At 45.5% G+C, this 17843-nt stretch overlaps 2 protein-coding genes across 4 annotated transcripts in view; one reads left to right on the top strand and one right to left on the bottom strand.

Moving 5' to 3' along the window:
• PDXDC1 (pyridoxal dependent decarboxylase domain containing 1) overlaps positions 1 to 2022 on the top strand; it is a 52167-nt gene extending 50145 nt beyond the window's left edge. Inside the window, exon 23 of the mRNA XM_059038324.2 lies at positions 180 to 2022. Within this exon, the coding sequence (XP_058894307.2) occupies positions 180 to 433 (254 nt within the window). The 3' untranslated portion in view covers positions 434 to 2022. The remainder of the gene's footprint in view (positions 1 to 179) is intronic.
• A 357-nt stretch (positions 2023 to 2379) lies between these two features.
• NTAN1 (N-terminal asparagine amidase) lies at positions 2380 to 16738 on the bottom strand. Of its 3 annotated transcripts, XM_059038335.2 has the most exons (10): positions 16501 to 16699; positions 10690 to 10792; positions 10548 to 10613; positions 10155 to 10263; positions 8207 to 8280; positions 6258 to 6311; positions 5662 to 5715; positions 4567 to 4664; positions 3124 to 3237; positions 2380 to 2725 (listed from the first exon to the last, which is right to left on the bottom strand). In XM_059038335.2, exons 1-10 carry the CDS (start codon positions 16579 to 16581, stop codon positions 2546 to 2548), a joined length of 933 nt encoding a protein of 310 aa, XP_058894318.1. In that variant the 5' UTR covers positions 16582 to 16699; the 3' UTR covers positions 2380 to 2545. The 3 variants fall into 3 exon arrangements, with proteins under 3 accessions (XP_058894318.1, XP_058894320.1, XP_058894319.1); XM_059038337.2 differs by lacking the exon at positions 10690 to 10792 and having other exon boundaries at positions 16501 to 16738; XM_059038336.2 differs by lacking the exons at positions 10548 to 10613; positions 10690 to 10792 and having other exon boundaries at positions 16501 to 16691.
• Positions 16739 to 17843: the final 1105 nt, after the last annotated feature.

Below are 17843 nucleotides of genomic sequence, written 5' to 3'. Positions count from 1 at the left end.
GTGTCATATCAGCTCTCATTTCTCACCTCATCACTTAAATGCTTCAGAGCCAGTGATCCCAGGGGTTTCTGCCGAAGCAGTTGTGATTAAATAAAGCAATCACTTAGAGCACAGACAGCTTCCGTTGCAGGGGTGTCCTTTTCCGAGCATTCAGTGCCGTTCATTGATCTTCCTTCTAGGCCAGAAGCCTTTTAAAAGGTCCCTAAGAGGTTCAGATGCTGTGAGCGAGACCAGCTCAGTCAGTCACATCGAGGACTTAGAGAAGATGGAGCACCTGTCCGGTGGGCAAGATGCCTCGGAAGCTAACAGCCCTGAGCGGCACCCAGGGGTGCCCAGCCCTCCAGAAGCCGAGCAGACGGGGGCCCTCCAGGACAGGGCCCAGCGCCTGGAAGATGACTGCCCACAGGTAGAAGAGCCAGAGAGCTTAAGATAAAATTCAGTGTTTGCTTGGAGACTGTACTGAATATTGTTTCAGGGAAGATGAAGTTATTCTGAAAATGTGAACTGTGCCACATGCTAGTCTGAGAAAAATTACTGTTATTTGTGCTTAATTGGGATTTTTGCACAAAAATGTGCCTGAAAGCCAGGCTTCTGGGAGGGCAATTGACTTGTCTAATTTTGTGGGTATGTATTGATAGAACAACCAACGACTACTGTTTCTGTCTACCCAACTGTAGTAATACCTTTTTCCCCCCAGGTACCATCAACACTTTCTATTCACAGAGAAAACTTAGAATTTCAAGTGCCTGCCACTTGAAATACTTGCTCTTATCTTTCTAAACACACGTGTAAGAAGTTACTAGGTTGCACATAATAACTCTTTGGTAAGACAGCTTTCTTTAGAACTCTCTGGGTTCTCCGCTGTCCTGCTGCAGAGGAGACACACAGTGTTCTTTGCCATCTGTTTTGCTTGGTGTTTAGTTTGATCAGGTTGCAGTATACAACTGGATTGCGTTTGGCTTGAAGGAGAGTAGGTTTCAATGGGATTGTAAATAAGAGTGTCAGAAGCCCTCTCCTGCCACCCCCAATTGCTGCTTCCCCGGAGACATCAGTAAGGACCGTGTCCGCTCAAGCTGTGGCAGGGTCGTCAAGCAAGTTAGACTGGACGGTGCTTCTGTCTGACTTAGCTCTGCCACAAATCCATTTCTCCCTTTATATACTATTTGTAAACAAATTAAAGGACTCATCTATTAAGAGTAACTGTAAAGACTCTTCTTGACCATATTATATATATATATATGTATATTTTTAAATACTGATAAAGCTTTTAAATTGGCACACAAGTACAGACTGTACTTATTTCTGTGTTTAATATCTGAAAACTCAATAGATGCTACTCTTAAAAGCCTCGTATTAAATATGCTGTATAGCACCTCGTTATGTTGAAATTCTAAATTAAGTACACCTTTGACCTGTTCTCATGGGAGCTTCTGTAGCTTCTGTTCCACTAGCAGCTCACCCTTTTGGGCCCAACTCAAAACAAGAACCAGAAATGTAATCTTTCTCAGGCTGATCACGCCAGACTACTGCTGAAATAATTGGAAGTAACCCTTGATTACTGCCTGTTTCTACTTTTCCAAAAGTACTGCATCACTTCGTTTATCATAGGTAACAGCCCCTGTGCCTTTTAGTCCAGTGAAGTTGAGCTATGGGAGACCTTAAGATGGTGGGGAGTCACATTGGGTTTGTGGACTGTAGTACTGAAAGCCTTAGTTATACCACATTAAGCCTGTAATTACACTCTGATCCGATGTGATTTCTGACATTTGGCACTTGTCAAAAATGCAGTTTTCTTTTCCTTTTTTTTTTTGGTGCAAATGATTAAAGTCTTCCCTGTTTATTTGGTGCAATGAAGTACAGCAGATAAAACGGGGGAAGGGGAAATTATCACCTTTAACAAGATTAATTTTTAAATGTTTTTATATATATTTGAAATTGTTAAATTGGTTTTGCTGAAACAGAATTTCACCCTTGAGATACTATTTGAATGTTGGTTTCAATAAAGGTTCTTGAAATTGTTAACACTGAGTTTACTTCATAAATCTTAGCATTAATTGGGCATGGTAACTAACTTCCTTTTGGATAACAATTTCAGAAAAATAAAGGTTTCTAAAAATATAACATCAGTTTTGGATTTGATGCTTCTAAAAATATTTTGAGGTCAAAAAAAAATCTGAGATGTATATAAATCCTCACCAAACTTTACTGCATTTTAAATATTGTTCTTTTAAACAAAATAGATGAGTTTTTCTCGTATTCACTAATTTAGCAGAATTAGACTTACGCAAGTATCTGAAATAGCTGCTTATAGCACAGTGACAAAGCTGGCTTCTCCTCTGCCTCTCACTACTAACCAAAAAGTAAACCTAAACAAATGCCTTTGCCAAAATAAGATTTTATTTTAAAGTCATTTGAAAAACACGGAGCACGGAAAGAGACCTAAGACTGAATGGATGTAGATTCCAAATTCATATTCTTTCCTACCTCCACCAGTGGTCTTTTGTCATGCCAAAAAGTTGCTTTCTTTGGTAATTCCTATTTATTTTTAGCTTCTTGGAGAAGAGATCTTTTCCCATAAGCCATCTTCATTTTTTTTGTAGAGTAGAGCCTTATTTCCAGGAAACAGCATGTTAGCCGGAGAAGGGTATTTCTTTAAAAACATCAAGGTAGATCTAATATGTTCAACAAAGTGGGGGGGCTCAGCCAGAGGTGACGTGGAAAGGTTCTGGAAAAACAAGATTTGGGGCATGAGAGAAGAACCCTGCTCTGTTCCCTACTTTAATCAAGATGCCAAGAGTCTCTCTGTGCTCCTTTAAACATTAATCAGGGTGTTCTCAGATCACTATATAAATATATGTAATTTGTAAAATTACATTAAGAAACGAGGTGTCCTGGGTTAATGAGAACAAGACAGTTGGTTGCCTGCTGCTCCCCTGCGTAGATGTCCATCCAGGACTCCACTTACCCCCGACTGATAAAGCAGCTAAACAGGGTCTGCCAACGGCATCCTCCAAACACTGAAGGAAAAGCTGCTGTTATCTAGTCTAATCCCTTTTTTTTCCCTCACAGATGAGGAAACCAAGGTCCACAGATTTAAGATTTACCCAGCCTGAAAATTCTCACCTCTAGTATTTGCTTATCATCTTGCTGCAACCAGAAATCCACATGGGGAAATGGCATCCAGGAATATGGTCCTATACGAAGTTGTTCTGTCTCTGCATCGTAAATACTAATCATCTAAAAAAGAACGTTTCAAGGATAGAATTTAAGGAATGTTATCAGCTTAAACCCTACCTTTAATGCAAGTTCCAGTGTAGTCTTGAAATTAAGGCATTTGTCTGGATGATAAGCTTCTTTCAATTTTTGTCTCATAGTAACAGAAGCTGCTACTTACTGAATACTTACTTTCCACCTCTCTGGTACTACACTTTGTGGGAAACAGACATTACTTTGTTTAGTTCTGACAGTCCTGCAGGAAGATGGCATTTTTCCCATTTTGGCTGGAAACCCGAGGCTCAGAGAGACGGGCCCGTTGCCCATGGTCACACGTCCGTAAGTGTTAGGGCCAGGGCCAGGGCCAGGCCCAGACCCAGGTGTGTCTGACTAAAGTCCACACTCCTCAATGCTACATGTAACACTGCCTCACTATTCACACCCCGAGTAACCTTGAAACTTAAAAGTACACATGCCGTTGCCCCATCAAAAGAAGGGAAAAACCAATTTGTAAAAATGTTAATTTGCCAACTGATCAATTCCCTGAATTCTCAAATGTGCCAATGATAGTTTTTAGCTTCACCAGCAATGTTCAATTTTGGTTACTGAGACTGAAATATGTCCTGAATCTTAGCTAAATCAAGGCTGTTAATGCTACTTGAGAGGCTGCAAAAGGAACCCTAACAATGTCAAAGGGTTGGCAGAACAGACCATTGAATCCAGACATTTCCAATGAAAGTGGCAGCATTTCATAAGTGAGCAGATTTCTTTTGGGTGCTCTGAATGCGATTTCTATTTTTTTCACACTTTAAGCATTTTAAAAGGATTCTTTTACCCATTCCTCAAACAACGTGTAAGTCTTAGGTTTTTATTTTTCTAACTTTTAAAATGAAGGTGTTACTTAATTAAAAAGCTCCCTAAGGCAGACTTTTAAAGTGATTTGATCATTCTTGGGGTTAATCAATTCATCCCAGCAAACTGGTCTTCCATTACTGGGTCCAGAGGAGAGTGTGATCCTGCGTTGCAGCGGGGAGAAAGCTCGCCTTTCTTTGCAGCAAGTTAACTGGTAAAGTTCTTACAAAGTAAAAGGGGCTCGTTCTCTTTGGATCTGGGTGCTGGGTGTTCACATACCTCCCCAACATCTTCACGGCAGAGAACTGAGGTCTTGAGCTTATAACTGAAAACGTTCATTATGATTCTACATGGTGTGTTCGTGGTGGTTCCTGATCATGTACAACTTTAAAGAACTGACATAAACTTTTCATTTCTAAGGTCTATAAAACTTAAGACTTTGGAGTTTGATGCCCCCCTTTTTTCCTTAACCCTGTAACACAAAGATGATATCAAACTCACTGGTCCTCCTGTTAAAGCTCGTGCGGCACGTAGCTCCTCCTCTGGACCTCGGTCTTGGAAGGAGGCTCTGTAGATCTCCGAGGTTTTGATGTTGACAGCTGTGAGGGACAACAGGATTACTTCCAATTGACAAAAGCCACAAGGGTTGGCACAGTCTCACACTCCCACCACCACATGTAATAGAATATGGATGAGTCTCCCTCAGAGAGAAAAGCGTGGAAACTGAACAAAGTTACTCTTAGGTGTCTGTAGCGTCTCCCTTCCTGGAAAGGGATAATGCAACCCTTTAGCCAAGCATCTTGCTGAGAAGAGCTGAGGCCTGAGCTGGACTAGGTGAGACCTGGTTCCAAACCAAGGGCCCCCCCGACAGGAGGCGTGCCATCTCTTCAGGCAGCGCGTGGCAAAGCCTCCCTGGTCAGCCCTGTGACCAAACACGGCTGCGAACATGGCCTGGGACTGGGGCCAAATCTGGTGTTTGTGTGTTGGTTTTTACTGTTTCAGACATACAAAGTATAGAGAATAACGCAGTGAACACCCAGCCAAATAAATGTCACACATACGGCAGGAGCCCTCTGTAGAGACAGCCAGGCTCCCCCTATTACAGCCTTGGGAGTCCTAGGGGCTGTTACAGGAGGGAGGAAAGTTCTGGGTTTTCTTTAGCCTGGTGGTTGCACACTTTCCTTTGTAGGATCTTTGTTCTCAATCAAAACCTTAATTAGTTCCTTAAGTATAAAGAAGATTCAAATTCAAATGCCCTGCTCCAGCCCCCAGAGCACTGGCTGGAAATAAACAGAGGCCTCTTGGGGGAGCAGAGACCACTGACATTCAGCTTTCCCCTAATGGGGGTGATGCCGACACTTTATATTTGCTACCCTGTTTCTTTTCACAGCCTTAGGATTTGGATGTTTTCTCTATTTTGTAGATGAAGGTTAGAGAAGGTAAGCTTCTTGCCCGGCAAATACACTGAGAAGTCAGGATCTGAACCTAAGGCTGTGACACACCGACAGAAACAGGCTTACTAGCTGGTGGAATTGGCCTTTAACCGGAGCTTGTCAGTGTGAGACCAATAAACCCTCCAATCAACACACTACTTACCAATGCCATAAATTACTGGAAAGTGGTTTTCATTTTCTTCCCGGTCATTTAATTCTAACACATAAAAAAAAAGAAATTTTAAGATCAATTTTTAAGAAATACCAAACAATCACTTTTATTTTCCATAAATAAAGGCCAAGAAGGAGCCCCCACTGCAAAAGGGGGGAAATCAGAACATGAAAGGGACTGTGTCCCTGTTTCCCTGCTGAGCCCCAGAGCAGTAAGGTTATAGCAAACAAACCGCCTCTCCAGAGTCAAGGCCTCCCAGCCGCCTACACGCGTGGCGGCACCTCCTCTCCGGGATCTGGCCCCTCCTCCTTCCCAGGAGTACAGAGCAGACTGCTGAGAATCCCAAGGAAGGACAGAGGAGTTGCACTCAAGGGGGGTCAGGATCTCAACTGAGGTTGAACAGGATTTGGAGTGGGGAGGGTGGAGAAGGCCATCCCAGAAGATATGGGAAAAGCCAGAAGGCATCAAAGCATTGACAAACAGTGCCGTCTGCGACTGAGGCACGCATGCTGGGTCCTGCTTTAAGAGCAAGGGCAAAACATCCCCGAAATCTACAGCTTTGCTTTGGGAAAGACGGCAGAACTTACCTGTTACACATAATGTCACCAAGTGAATGTCGTCTTCCTGTCTGTCAAATTCACCTACAATGAGAATTTAAAAACTGATGTCAAAAAAGTTCCTTTAGGGACTTAACCTGGTGGTCCAGTGGGTAAGACTCCTCGCTCCCATTGCAGGGGGCCTGGGTTCGATCCCTGGTCTGGGAATGAGATCCCACGTGCATGCTACAACTAAGAGTCCTCACACTGCAACTAAAAAAAGATCCCACATGCTGCTGCAACTAAAAAGATCCTGCATGCCACAAGGAAGATCCTGAGTGCTGCAACTATGCCGGCACAGCCTAAAAAAAAATAAATATTAAAACAAAAACGAAAAAACAAAATCCATCTGCCAATATATAAGCCAGTTCTGAGCTGTGTGCAGTATTCAAAAGATTTCAGGCATTTGACACACAATTTTTTTTTTTTTTAAAAAAAGGTCCTTTAATTAGCAGAACATATGCTGAACAAGTCAAGAAGGGGACAGGGCTTCCCTGGTGGCACAGTGGTTGAGAATCTGCCTGCTAATGCAGGGGACACAGGTTCGAGCCCTGGTCTGGGAGGATCCCACATGCCGCGGAGCAACTAGGCCCGTGAGCCACAACTGCTGAGCCTGCGCGCCTGGAGCCTGTGCTCCGCAACAAGAGAGGCCGCGATAGTGAGAGGCCCGCGCACCGCGATGAAGAGTGGCCCCCACTTGCCACAACTAGAGAAAGCCCTCGCACAGAAACGAAGACCCAACACAGCCAAAAATAAAAATAAATAAATACATAAATTTTTTTTTTTTTTAAAAGAAGGGGACAGAGAGTTGGATCCACTAGCCTTCCAGTCACAACCTGGCCTCTATCAGAGGTCAGATCCACGTGAGCTGATGCCCAGAATCCTGCCTGCCAAGGGACAGACATGCTCCTAGCCTCAAGCTCAAAGGAAACTTCGACCAAGGCTTTCCATTCTTCTCTCCATTCTGAGAGGTTGGGGGGACAAACTCATTCATAAGATTTTTACTCCTTTCCTTAATAACTTTTTTTTTCCTGATTATAAGTCATAAAAAATTTGATCATTATGAAAAATTTGGAAAATACAGGAAGTGGAAAGAATATGTGGGTTTTTAAAGATATAAGTGAAAAAAAAAAAAAAAAGATATAAGTGTATGGGCTTTTAATGCCCATAATCCTAGCAGTTAACATTCAGTCTATTTCCTGTCATATTTGTCCATGCACAGCTGAGCTCAGATGTAGACAATTTTATATCCTGATTGTTTTGTACGTATGTATTTTCCCGTGTAATTCAAACCTCTTCATAAGTATTATTTTTTAATGGCTATATAACTATTCCTCTACTAATGGACATTAGATTATTTCCAATTGTAAATAACATTCTACTGCCCATCTTTGGGCATAAATCTCTGTGTACATTTCAGATTATTTTCTTATAATACATTCCCAGAAGGGGAATTACTGGGTCCATGATGGACCATGATGCCAAATGGCTTTCCTGACAGGTTACACCAAAGTGTGTTCCAGTGCTGCAGGTATACACCCACCTCATTGCCTCATGGTTAATCAAAGAACATCTTTTTTTTTTTTTTTTAACATTTGCTAATTTAACAGGGGAAAAATTGGCTTTTATCAGGGTTTTAATTCTCTTCAGATTAAAATGGACATTTCTGCCCAGAAGGTGGTTCTTGTTTTCACACAATTCACAGCACTTGCTATTTTGGGATGCATCACCTGCTATTTTGAAAGAAAATCTTGTCCCCATCCCATTACCTCTAAGCATTTAGCTCTTTGCTATCCAGTCTTTATGGAAGATTCCAAGCTGAGCAGTTTGTGTGGCTCCAAGCAGGTGCACACCTCATAGGTTCAGTACTAATTGGGATTTTTATCTAAGCAAAAATAGATACATATTTTTATCAAATTTGAGGAAAAAAGTGAACTTACTAAGAAGCTGATGAGTCAGTTTTTGTGACAACTGCCTGTCATCACTGAAGCCGCCCACGAGGTGCACTTCCAGCCTGGCAAAGAGACAGGAGGTGGTCAGAGGCCGAACAGCACGGGACAGCGTGTGCTGGGTCTGCTATGAACTTTAGCTCTCGGCTCCCAGGCCCCATTTACGCCTCAGCACACGCACAAGAACCCATGCGGCACACTGGGACTCTGCCCAAGTGCCTGGGGGCTGAGCGGAGCTGTGTCTTAACACCAACATGATGCCACCTCGAGCACAGGGTGAAAAAGGCTGCTATGTTAGGAGACAACCATGTCACACTATCAACCCGAGCGGGATGCTTCCCAAACCTCTTAAACGTCTCAGCCTAAGAGGACCTGGGGTACAGAACTGGGAAGGGCGGGACTGACACCATCCCTGCACGGATGCCGTCTTCTCTACCACCCAGCATCGTGGAGAGATGGGTTTGCATCTCCGTTTCATGGAGAAGGAAACTGCGTCTGTGTCTAAAGCACATGCTTATCTACAACACCAGCTTTTCCCAAAGTGTGTTCCCCTGAACACTGGCCTCATGAAACAGAAAAAAGTGTTCTTGGGGTTAAATAAGTTTGGGAAGCCTTGCCTACTCCCCAAGGGAGTCACCATGCATAGCCAAGCGCCACGTAGGAAGCCCTACAACTGGAAAGACTGCACTAACTTTGTTAACCCTGAGTGCCCCACGCACACTTCTCTGCTAACCACTGGTCCTCAGCCTGTGACAGCCTGGCAACCAGCGCTTGGGAAAGTGTGGCCGTATTTCACATGCCTTCTGACAGACAAAATCCTCCTGAGGAATGAACCAGAATCTTCTGCATGAGCAGCACAGGGCAAAGCATCAAGTTGCCTCATGACATCTTTATCTCACAACTGTGTGCTGAGAATCATGGAGTTGGGCCCATGGCCCAGTCTGGCTACGTAACCTGGAGGGCCCAGCAGTCTGGCGACTGCACAAGCCACAGAGCCGTGAGGCCAGCCCAGCCTGTCACAGACCTGGCAGGAGAAGAGTTAAATTTTAAAACTGCTCTGTGTTACACTAGTGAAACTCGGACAGAGAGGCTGGTCTTTTAAACCCCTGGGATTCTAAGAACTTGCATATGACTAGACTAGTTCATTCAAATGAACTGCTGCCTTAGACTTCAAATAAGATGAGATGCCTGCCAGGCCCACCGAGAGAGAAAGGGGAGAGGACAGGTGTGAGCACCAGCCAGCCAGCCAGCCAGGCCGGGGTCGTGGGCCTCCCGTTTAACTAACCCTGTGACTCTGGGAAGCTGAATCTTGGGGCCGCACACATGAAACAGGTGGTCACGCTTTCTGTCACCGGTGAGGGGGTTGGGCGCTGTGGTGGACACCCAGGGCAGGCGTCAGCTCTTGTACAGAACCCATGACCCTGAGAACTGCACCCCCTTCCTCCCGGCCATCTCCGGCTCCTCCCCAGCCTTGTTTTCCTCAGAGTCCTGTCCATCGTTCAAATCCTGTTTTGCTGACGTCTCCTTGCTATGGAATATGAGCCCCGCGGGGGCAGGGTTTGTCTACTCCATTCACTGCTATGTCCCTATAACAAGTTCTAGTTCACAGGAAACGTTCAACAAACAACTGCGGAAGGAATGTAGAGATTCCATCACTGGGGTGTAACAAGGCAATATCCGCAAAACGGACATCTAAGAGGACATTACTGAGAGCAGAACTACAGATTCAAAGTCAAACCTCCCCTCGTGCCCACCACCCATTCACTCCCTTGGTAACTACTGACAAGGGGCCGACGCTGGGCCACGTTCTGCTCCAGGGGGACCAGGTGACCACTGTGCTAGTGACAGGCCACGTTGCTGGAACAGCTGCCACGGCTGTTTCCTCTAAGCGATGGTGTCAAGTTCCCAATATCACAAAATAGAGTAGCGTGGAGCTCACCTTCCACATTGAGTGTGGTCGGAAAAGGATTTTATGGAGTTCATGATCAAGGGGACCTCAGCTTTGGTGTCAGTTCCGTCACAATGTGTCAAGCAGGTAGCCCCATTACCTGAAGAACAAGGGTGAAACGACTCATGTTATTCCCGATGAGAACTCGGGGAGCAGGCCAGGTCTACGCCTGTCCATTCGGACCGCCTCATCTTTGAACAGCCTGTAAAAGGAAAAATAGAGACGTCTGGGCTGCCCAGCCAACCCATCTGACCAGGGCCACAGGGAGGGGCCATGCAGATGGAGAAGAGGTAAGCAGAGCCAGGAAACGCAAATCGAGAAATTCATGGTCCCATGTGTCGGGTCCATTTACGTTAACAGTTTCCTTCATCTCTCTCATCATACCTGTGTGCCTCAGGACCACAATGTGACAAGTGGTGGCATCATCAGAACCCAGAATGGAGATGGAGCCTGTTTAAAAAAGAAATAAAATAAAATATCCAATAGCCTTTGGGGATAACGCCCAATTCACTGCTTCCTAACCTACCATCCTTTGGGGAGGTCACTGCAAGCTCTCTTTGCTGAACATACAGAAGGCCCTGGGGTCCCACTTGTTGAACAGACTGACCTCTGAGAAGTCTGGCTCTTTCCTGTTTAATTAAAAAAAAAAATAAAATAGTGATGGAAATTAGTGAGGATTGAGTGACTAGAGAGGTGGAGAGAGCCAAAGTGTGCCCTACGTGGGAAACACACACTTGTGAGGTCTGAGGTGTGTGTATTATCTGACAGAAAAGCTAAAATAAAAAGGCAGCAGCAGTAACTACCATGTGGAACAATGTGAAGGAAACAAGGAAGTTCTGTTCTTTTTTCACCCTATAGAACAAGACTCTAGTACCTATGAAATAAGATGCAACAATCTTTTCCCCATTCTTTACAACTGTAAAGAGAATCAGATCACACGGACTAGTGGATTGGGTGGCTCAGAAATCACAGACCTTCTTCACTTTAAAGAGGAGGAGGGATCCAGACCCTACCTATCTCCTAATTTGGTAATTCCCACCTCTGGAAATCTGTACTGTGGAAATAACCCCAAATGCACTCAATCCCTGTGTTATCGAGAATGGCACAAAGCTGGGGACAGCCACAGAAAAGGCAAGTAAATTATGCAGAACCAACTCACAACTGCTAACTGCACAGTCCTGAGAAATGAAGACTATGGGAAAAGAGTTTGGAAATGTAAACTGAAGAGCAAGATTCGAGTAAAAAAAAAAATTTAAGCTGCAAATATGCTGTTAATACAACAATGCTAAAAATGTTGCCACATATAGGGAAAAATACTGGAAGGAAATTCACCAATATAACCATGATTGTGTTAGAACAGGGCAAACACAAGTCATTTAACTGTCGCTCTATTCTCCAAATGTCCTATGCTGTAATTAGGTTATTAAAGTAGAAAACCAAAAAGGCTCCCTCATATATAAGCAAATTTATGAAAAGAGAGGTTAATATTAGGTGTGAAAATTCTGACTAATTGAATATTTGTATAAATTCTTATTAGTAAGCCTGGGGGGAAAAAATTCAAGTGGTTAATTTCTTTCATGAGAACTAAACTGTTTTTTTCAAAAACGTCAAATTGAGGCATCACTAAAATGTTTCATAATTTTCTTCTTACTTGCAACAAATAAACTCAATAAACAATTTCCTAACCATGTGTGCAAATACAGAGCTTGTGTACTGTCTAGACCAGGGAACATTTTTATGGTCTTATACTGGCTTCTGGCCATTCCTCACTGTTGGTGCTAGTTTAGGTTAGTACTTGCTTACTTAACAAAATACAAGAGATGTAGAAAAACATGATACGCTTGATGAGTTCTAGAGGGTTCTCTTTGAATAAACTTTCATTAATTGGAAGCAAGGCAGCAGTTATAGTGAGACCGGCCCCTCCATTTAAGAAAGGAACTAGGGGCTTCCCTGGTGGCGCAGTGGTTGAGAATCCGCCTGCCGATGCAGAGGACACGGGTTCGTGCCCCGGTCTGGGAAGATCCCACATGCCGTGGAGCGGCTGGGCCCGTGAGCCATGGCTGCTGAGCCTGCGCGTCCGGAGCCTGTGCTCCTCAAAGGGAGAGGCCACAGCAGTGAGAGGCCCGCGTACCGCAAAAAAAAAAAAAAAAAAAAAAAAAAAAAAAGAAAGGAACTAAATTGGGATTAGCAGATGCGAACTATTATATATAAGATAGATAAACAACAAGGTCCTACAGTACAGCACAAGGAACTATATTCAATATCCTGTAATAAACCATAATGTAAAAGAATATGAAAGAGTAGAATATATATATAAAACTGACTTTGCTGTACAGCAGAAATTAACTCAACATTGTAAATCAACTATACTTCAATAAAAGAAAATTTTAAAGAAGAAAGGAACTAAGGACTGAGTGAAGTGCAGTGTGTGATGGGACAGCCGAGTCAGGGAGAAACGAGATGCAGCCAATTGTGCAAAAACTCACAACACCTCATCCAGTAAGCACTTTTCATTTTCACACCATTTCTCACCTTAATTCAAGATAAGATAAAGGAGAATGCAGAATTTCCTTTTTATTATTCCTTTAATACTTACCTCTTTTTGTTCTTTTCGGGGAGGGGGAGGGAGAAGTCAAGGCAAATTTTTACCACTCATTTTCACAACTTGGTCACCACCCAAAAGCAAAGCTATTTCTGAGAAATGAATTATCACTTGCGTGCCCAAGACCAAAAATCACAACGTCTCTCATTGACACAGCTCCTACTATTTCCCAGAGAAACAGAAGCACAAATTATCAGGAGAGAGAATGGCCAGAAAGTGAAAACAGCAACGTTGCTTTGGTCTTTCACTTTAAAAAATGAAAAAAGGTTAGCCAAACTTCTCCTCTGTGGAAAAACACACAGTCCTACTTTATAAACTCACATCCTTTCTGAAATAAAAGCAGTCGTTTTCTGAACTTTTTCTGAACTTTTTTTATTCGCTGGACGCTCAGATTCACGAAAAAATATCTTTTCCCTCAGTCTCTCTCTGCTACGGCTCATCCTCATTTCCCAATCTCTATCGGACGGCACTGTTCTCTTAACCCAGGGGTCAGTACACTTGTTTCAGAAAAGGGCCAGACAGTAAGTATCCTGGACTTTGCAGACCATGCGGTCTCAGCTCCTCAGCATGAAAGCTGCATAGACGACACATGACAAGTGGCCATGGCTGTGTCCCCAGAAAGCTACTTATGAGTGACACTGAAATCTGAAGAAAACGGGGGAGCAAGTATGAGAGCGCCGCCAGGCGCAGTCCTCAGAACTGCGCCTTCCTCCCACCCCTGGGCGCTACCTTATCTCAGTCCTTTCTTCCCTTACACCTAAATTCCTGCAATATAGTGCCCGGGGGCCTCTCCCTGAGCTAGTGACCTGGGCTTTAGGCTGAGCTTTGGTGTTTTGTCCCCTCCTCTGGGAAATGGGGCTGATGATGGCCACTCCTTAGGCTGTGGGAGGATTAACTGATGGCAGGTCTGTAGGGGGTGGCTGTCACCATTCCCCACCTCTGGTCCCCTGTCCTGACCCCGCTTTTCTGCTCAAAAAGACCCTTCTGAGGAATAATTACAGGGGTTTATAAAGATTTAGCTCTGTGAATGTTCCTAATGGGGAAAGAGCATAAATATCGCGCATGCTTAAAGGCAGGAACAAAGTTACGTGCAATTCCATGGGACTGTTTCTCAAGAGGCTGCAGGACCAGTTCCTGAGCGTCCAGTGACTGGTTAAGAACGAAGGCTCTAGACAGCACCGCCCAAAGGCGCTTTCTGCAGCTAAGGCAAGGATCTGTACCTGCCTTGTCTCATACAGCAGCCACTGGCCACATGTGGCTGTCGAGCGCTTGAAACGTGGCTAGTGTGACTAAGGAGCTGATTTTTAAATTTTATTAAATTTTAATTAACTTAAATGTAAATCGCCACATGCGGCCAGTGGCTAATGTATTGAGCACTGCTGCTCTAGAGGACAAGGCAGACAGACCGCCTGGGTTGCGATCCAGGTGTCACCACTCACAGGATGTGGGATCTTGGGCAATTTACTCCACCCTCTGTGCCTCAGAGTCCCCATCTGTAAAATGGGAACAGCAGTAGTACCTGCTTCCTAGGGCTGGGATGCTCAGCAAGTTCCACGGCATTGCTGTCATTGTTGCTGTTGTTACTGTTATCCTATGCTAAGCTTGTAGCTGCTACTGCATACTCACAACCTACTGTCACATGAAAAAGACACATTATAGAACAGAATATATAGTATGCTATCATGTAAAAAAGTATAGCAAAATGTGCATGGCTGTGGTCACAGATTCTTTTTTCTTCTTTTTGAGATTTATAATTTCTATTTTCTTACCAAGGGGACACTACTTGTTATTAAAAAAAAAAATCAAACCTTTCATTTCTCACACTGCACGTCAGCTGAAAGATCCATCTAAACCCCTGCCACCTAGGTACGACCTACCTCACCCAGCTTATCTTCCACTCTGCCCCTCCTGCCCTCTCTGCCAGGGAAAGGGGCCAGTCCACCCGCCTTCGGGGCCCTTCCCCTTCCGTCCAGGGGCCACCGGGCACAGTCCAGCTTGCTCAGCTAGAATGCCCTCCCCCTCTTCCCTTAGGCTGCTGAGATGGAAGTGCCCCCACCCACACCTCCCCGTTCCTGTAAGGCAAACTGGTCCCCACTACACAGCATTTCTAGGCCACGTCTCCCCAAAGAGGCCATACCTCCCTTCTAGGGGGGCAGCCGCCCTGGTATCTCATCTCATTCCCCCCTCTCTACACACTTAGGGAGCTGCCTTGGACACTGATCTGACTTTTTATCATAGAAAGTTTCAAGCAGACATAAAAATACAGTGCCACCTATATTCTTTAGGCAGCTGCAATTTTTCTCCCTTGGTGAGTCGTACTCCCAACTGCGCCAGTTCATGGTGTGGCAGTGACACAGTACAAGGAAAGTGCTTAACACTTAACCTAGTGTCTGCTAGGTGCCCAGTATGTGCTGGCTAATATCACTATTGTTTCCTTGAAATGCTAGTTGAGAATCACACAGAGCTGTCTGTCCTCTTTTCCCTGTCAGTAACACGCCTCCTCATCTTTTGCGTCATTTTCAGGGGTCATTCTGCTCAGACATTTGTGTAACAAATATTTACAAAGCACAGATTCACTGACAGGGACTGCCCTAGGCTCTGAGGATACAAAGACACACTGCCTTCAGGAAGCTTACATTCTGGGGGAGAGACCAAATGAAAATAAACAAAACAAGCATGCAGACAAAATCACCCTGCAACTTTTATAGAAGAAAACCCCAAAATACCTTCCCTAAGCCTACAGACTCAATCAGGTTCCCCCGCTTCACTTTGCGAGTGAAAAGGGGCATTTTTTTCCCCTTTATGGCATTTAATTAACAGTCATGGCATTTGAGCCACGCTGTGATTAAAAACCATCCCCACCCTATAAATATCCTGACTGTGGGGAAAGAGGCAAACACCATAGGCAACATTAGAGGTTCAACATGAATCTCTTAAATCAATGAAATGGTTGATTTCCCCTTAACTGGATCTGAGGCAAGTGGGAGGTTTGGTTCGTTTTTTGTTTGTTTTTTTACAGTAAGAACCCTTTTCCAAACAGTCTCTGAATAAGCTTGGACTAAGGGTTCAGAGGTCCATCTAAGGACAAAAGCAGGAAACAAAACAAAAAACCCTTCCATAGGGTGTGGTTCCTAAACACGGCCCAGCTGGGTGAAAATAGGGCTCTTTCTTCCGACTGAAACTAACTGGGAGCCCTAGGCCCCGGGTCTAGAAGACTAGGCGACCCGCCAGAATGTTCCTGCCCACTCCAGAAAACCTCCTGCTTCCTGAGAACCCAAGGACGATGTCGCGCTCACCACGGGTGGGGATCCCCGGCGAGGGAGCGAGCAAGGGCGCTGCCCAGATTTGCCTAAACGGGCCAAGTCCGGATTGGAGGTTGGGACCGTCCTGTCTGGAAAAGGGGGTCCCGGGGTGTCCTCAAGCCGCGGTGCTGGGCGACCCTGGACAAGTCACCTAACCTCTCTGGGCCCCCGTTCCCTCCTTTGGAAAAGAGGGGCCTCAGCAGATGCCCTCTAAGGTCCAAAGAAGGTAAACGCTCCACAGATGCCTCAAGCGAGGGCAGAAACTCTGCTGCCGGCAGCCTGGGCTCCGGATGTGCCGATAGCACCTCCGCCGCGCCAAGTTTCGAGCCTGATTCGGGAAGAGCGGGTGGTGGCGGTGGGGTGAGGAGGGCTCTGGACCGCCTGCGGATTCCCTCGGGCCCGCCTCGAAGCCCCCCGCCCGGGCCCTGCTCACCTCCAGAAGCGGGTGGGCTCGGACGAGGTCCCCAGCGGACTGCGGCAGCCTCACTCGCCGCCCCTCCACGAGCAGCGGCATCGCGGAGGCGGCCGCCCCGGCAGGCCCAAGGAGGCGGTGGCCTCCTCAGCCGCGGGCCGCCCGCCGCCACTGCCCCCGCCCTGGCCCTCGCCTTCTCCCTGGTCCTCGCCCTCTCTCTCGGGCCGCCCCGCCGCCGCGCCCAGCCGCGGGTGCCACCGGGAAGTGGAGTCCGACGGAAACGGTGCAGCCCCAAGAGGCTGAGGAAATCTATGGGGCGGAGGGCGGAGGGGGGGGGGGGGGAGCATAGCCCCATGGGAAACGTAGTCCAAACGGGAGGGAGCGGCCCGCCTCCGCTAGGGGCGCTGGGAAATGTAGTTCTGAAAGCGTGAGGGAGGAAGAGGAAGTGGAAGAGCTGCGTTCATCGCGAGGGCCCTTGCCCTCAGGGCCAGGCTCACATTTCAGCCAACCTGGCCTGAGTGCGGGCTGTGGGGTCGCAGCCTGCCTAGGTTCATATCATGGCTGTACCACTTCCCATAGTGACCTTGAGTAAGTTTTCCGAGTTTGCGAACCTGCCGTGCTGCTCCATAGGATTGTATTTAATAGTAAACACAACCTGTCTTAAACTGGGAAAATGGAGCCTAAAGTTTGCTAGCCCCACACATTCAGAAATCATTAATAACACTTGGTGCTTGACATTCAGTAGGCACTCATAGATGGGCTAAGAACCCTGGGAGTAAAGATCAGCAAGATACCCTACAGACCCTACTGAGGACAGGTACCCTGGCATGAGACTTCTCACCTTATTTTAGAATCGTTTCAGCTAAAACTTGGAAATATTACCCAAATAGATCCAACTCCACATTAACAAAAATAATTTTACAAAATACTGGTGAGACGAAAAAGAGGCCCCACTTCACACAGAACAAAAACTATTAGAATGTCTATAGGATACTGTAATAAGCACTGCCTGGCAGGTGGAGCCCTCTGGCCCTTCCCCTCCAGTTGAGATTGTTTAAGTTGGTACCAAGTAGGTAATACAGGTGAGACAGAAGTTATCTTTGCCTTGAAAAGACCTTACCATGAAAGTGCTTCCAGCTTATCTAGACTTTCTCACAAGGTAACCAAACAGCTGACTTAACGTGCATTTTCATCAAATCCTCACAACTATAAAGGAGGTATTAGTAATTTCCACTTTTATTTTCTAAGTGGAGCTCAGAGAAAGGTTAGTTAACTTGCTCAAGGTCACACAGATGATTAGAAAGAGAAGACAGGTCTGACACCCGTGACACTGGTCCTTTCACACTTGCATGAATTAGCCACTT

This window comes from Kogia breviceps, chromosome 14, assembly GCF_026419965.1.
Source record: "Kogia breviceps isolate mKogBre1 chromosome 14, mKogBre1 haplotype 1, whole genome shotgun sequence".
NCBI classification, from domain to species: Eukaryota; Metazoa; Chordata; class Mammalia; order Artiodactyla; family Physeteridae; genus Kogia; species Kogia breviceps.
This window is presented reverse-complemented; position numbering and strand designations above follow the sequence as displayed.

Bases quoted from the DNA above. Each gene is read 5' to 3' on its own strand.
- NTAN1 (XM_059038335.2), bottom strand. From the start codon at position 16,581: ATGCCGCTGCTCGTGGAGGGGCGGCGAGTGAGGCTGCCGCAGTCCGCT. The intron at 3,238-4,566 runs GTGAGTTTGATA...GTTCTTTTTTAG, and splicing joins GAGCTTTAACAGGAGGACCA to ATGATTAGTATTTACGATGC. The intron at 2,726-3,123 runs GTGAGAATTTTC...TTGTTTTTCCAG, and splicing joins ATGATAAGCAAATACTAGAG to AACCTTTCCACGTCACCTCT.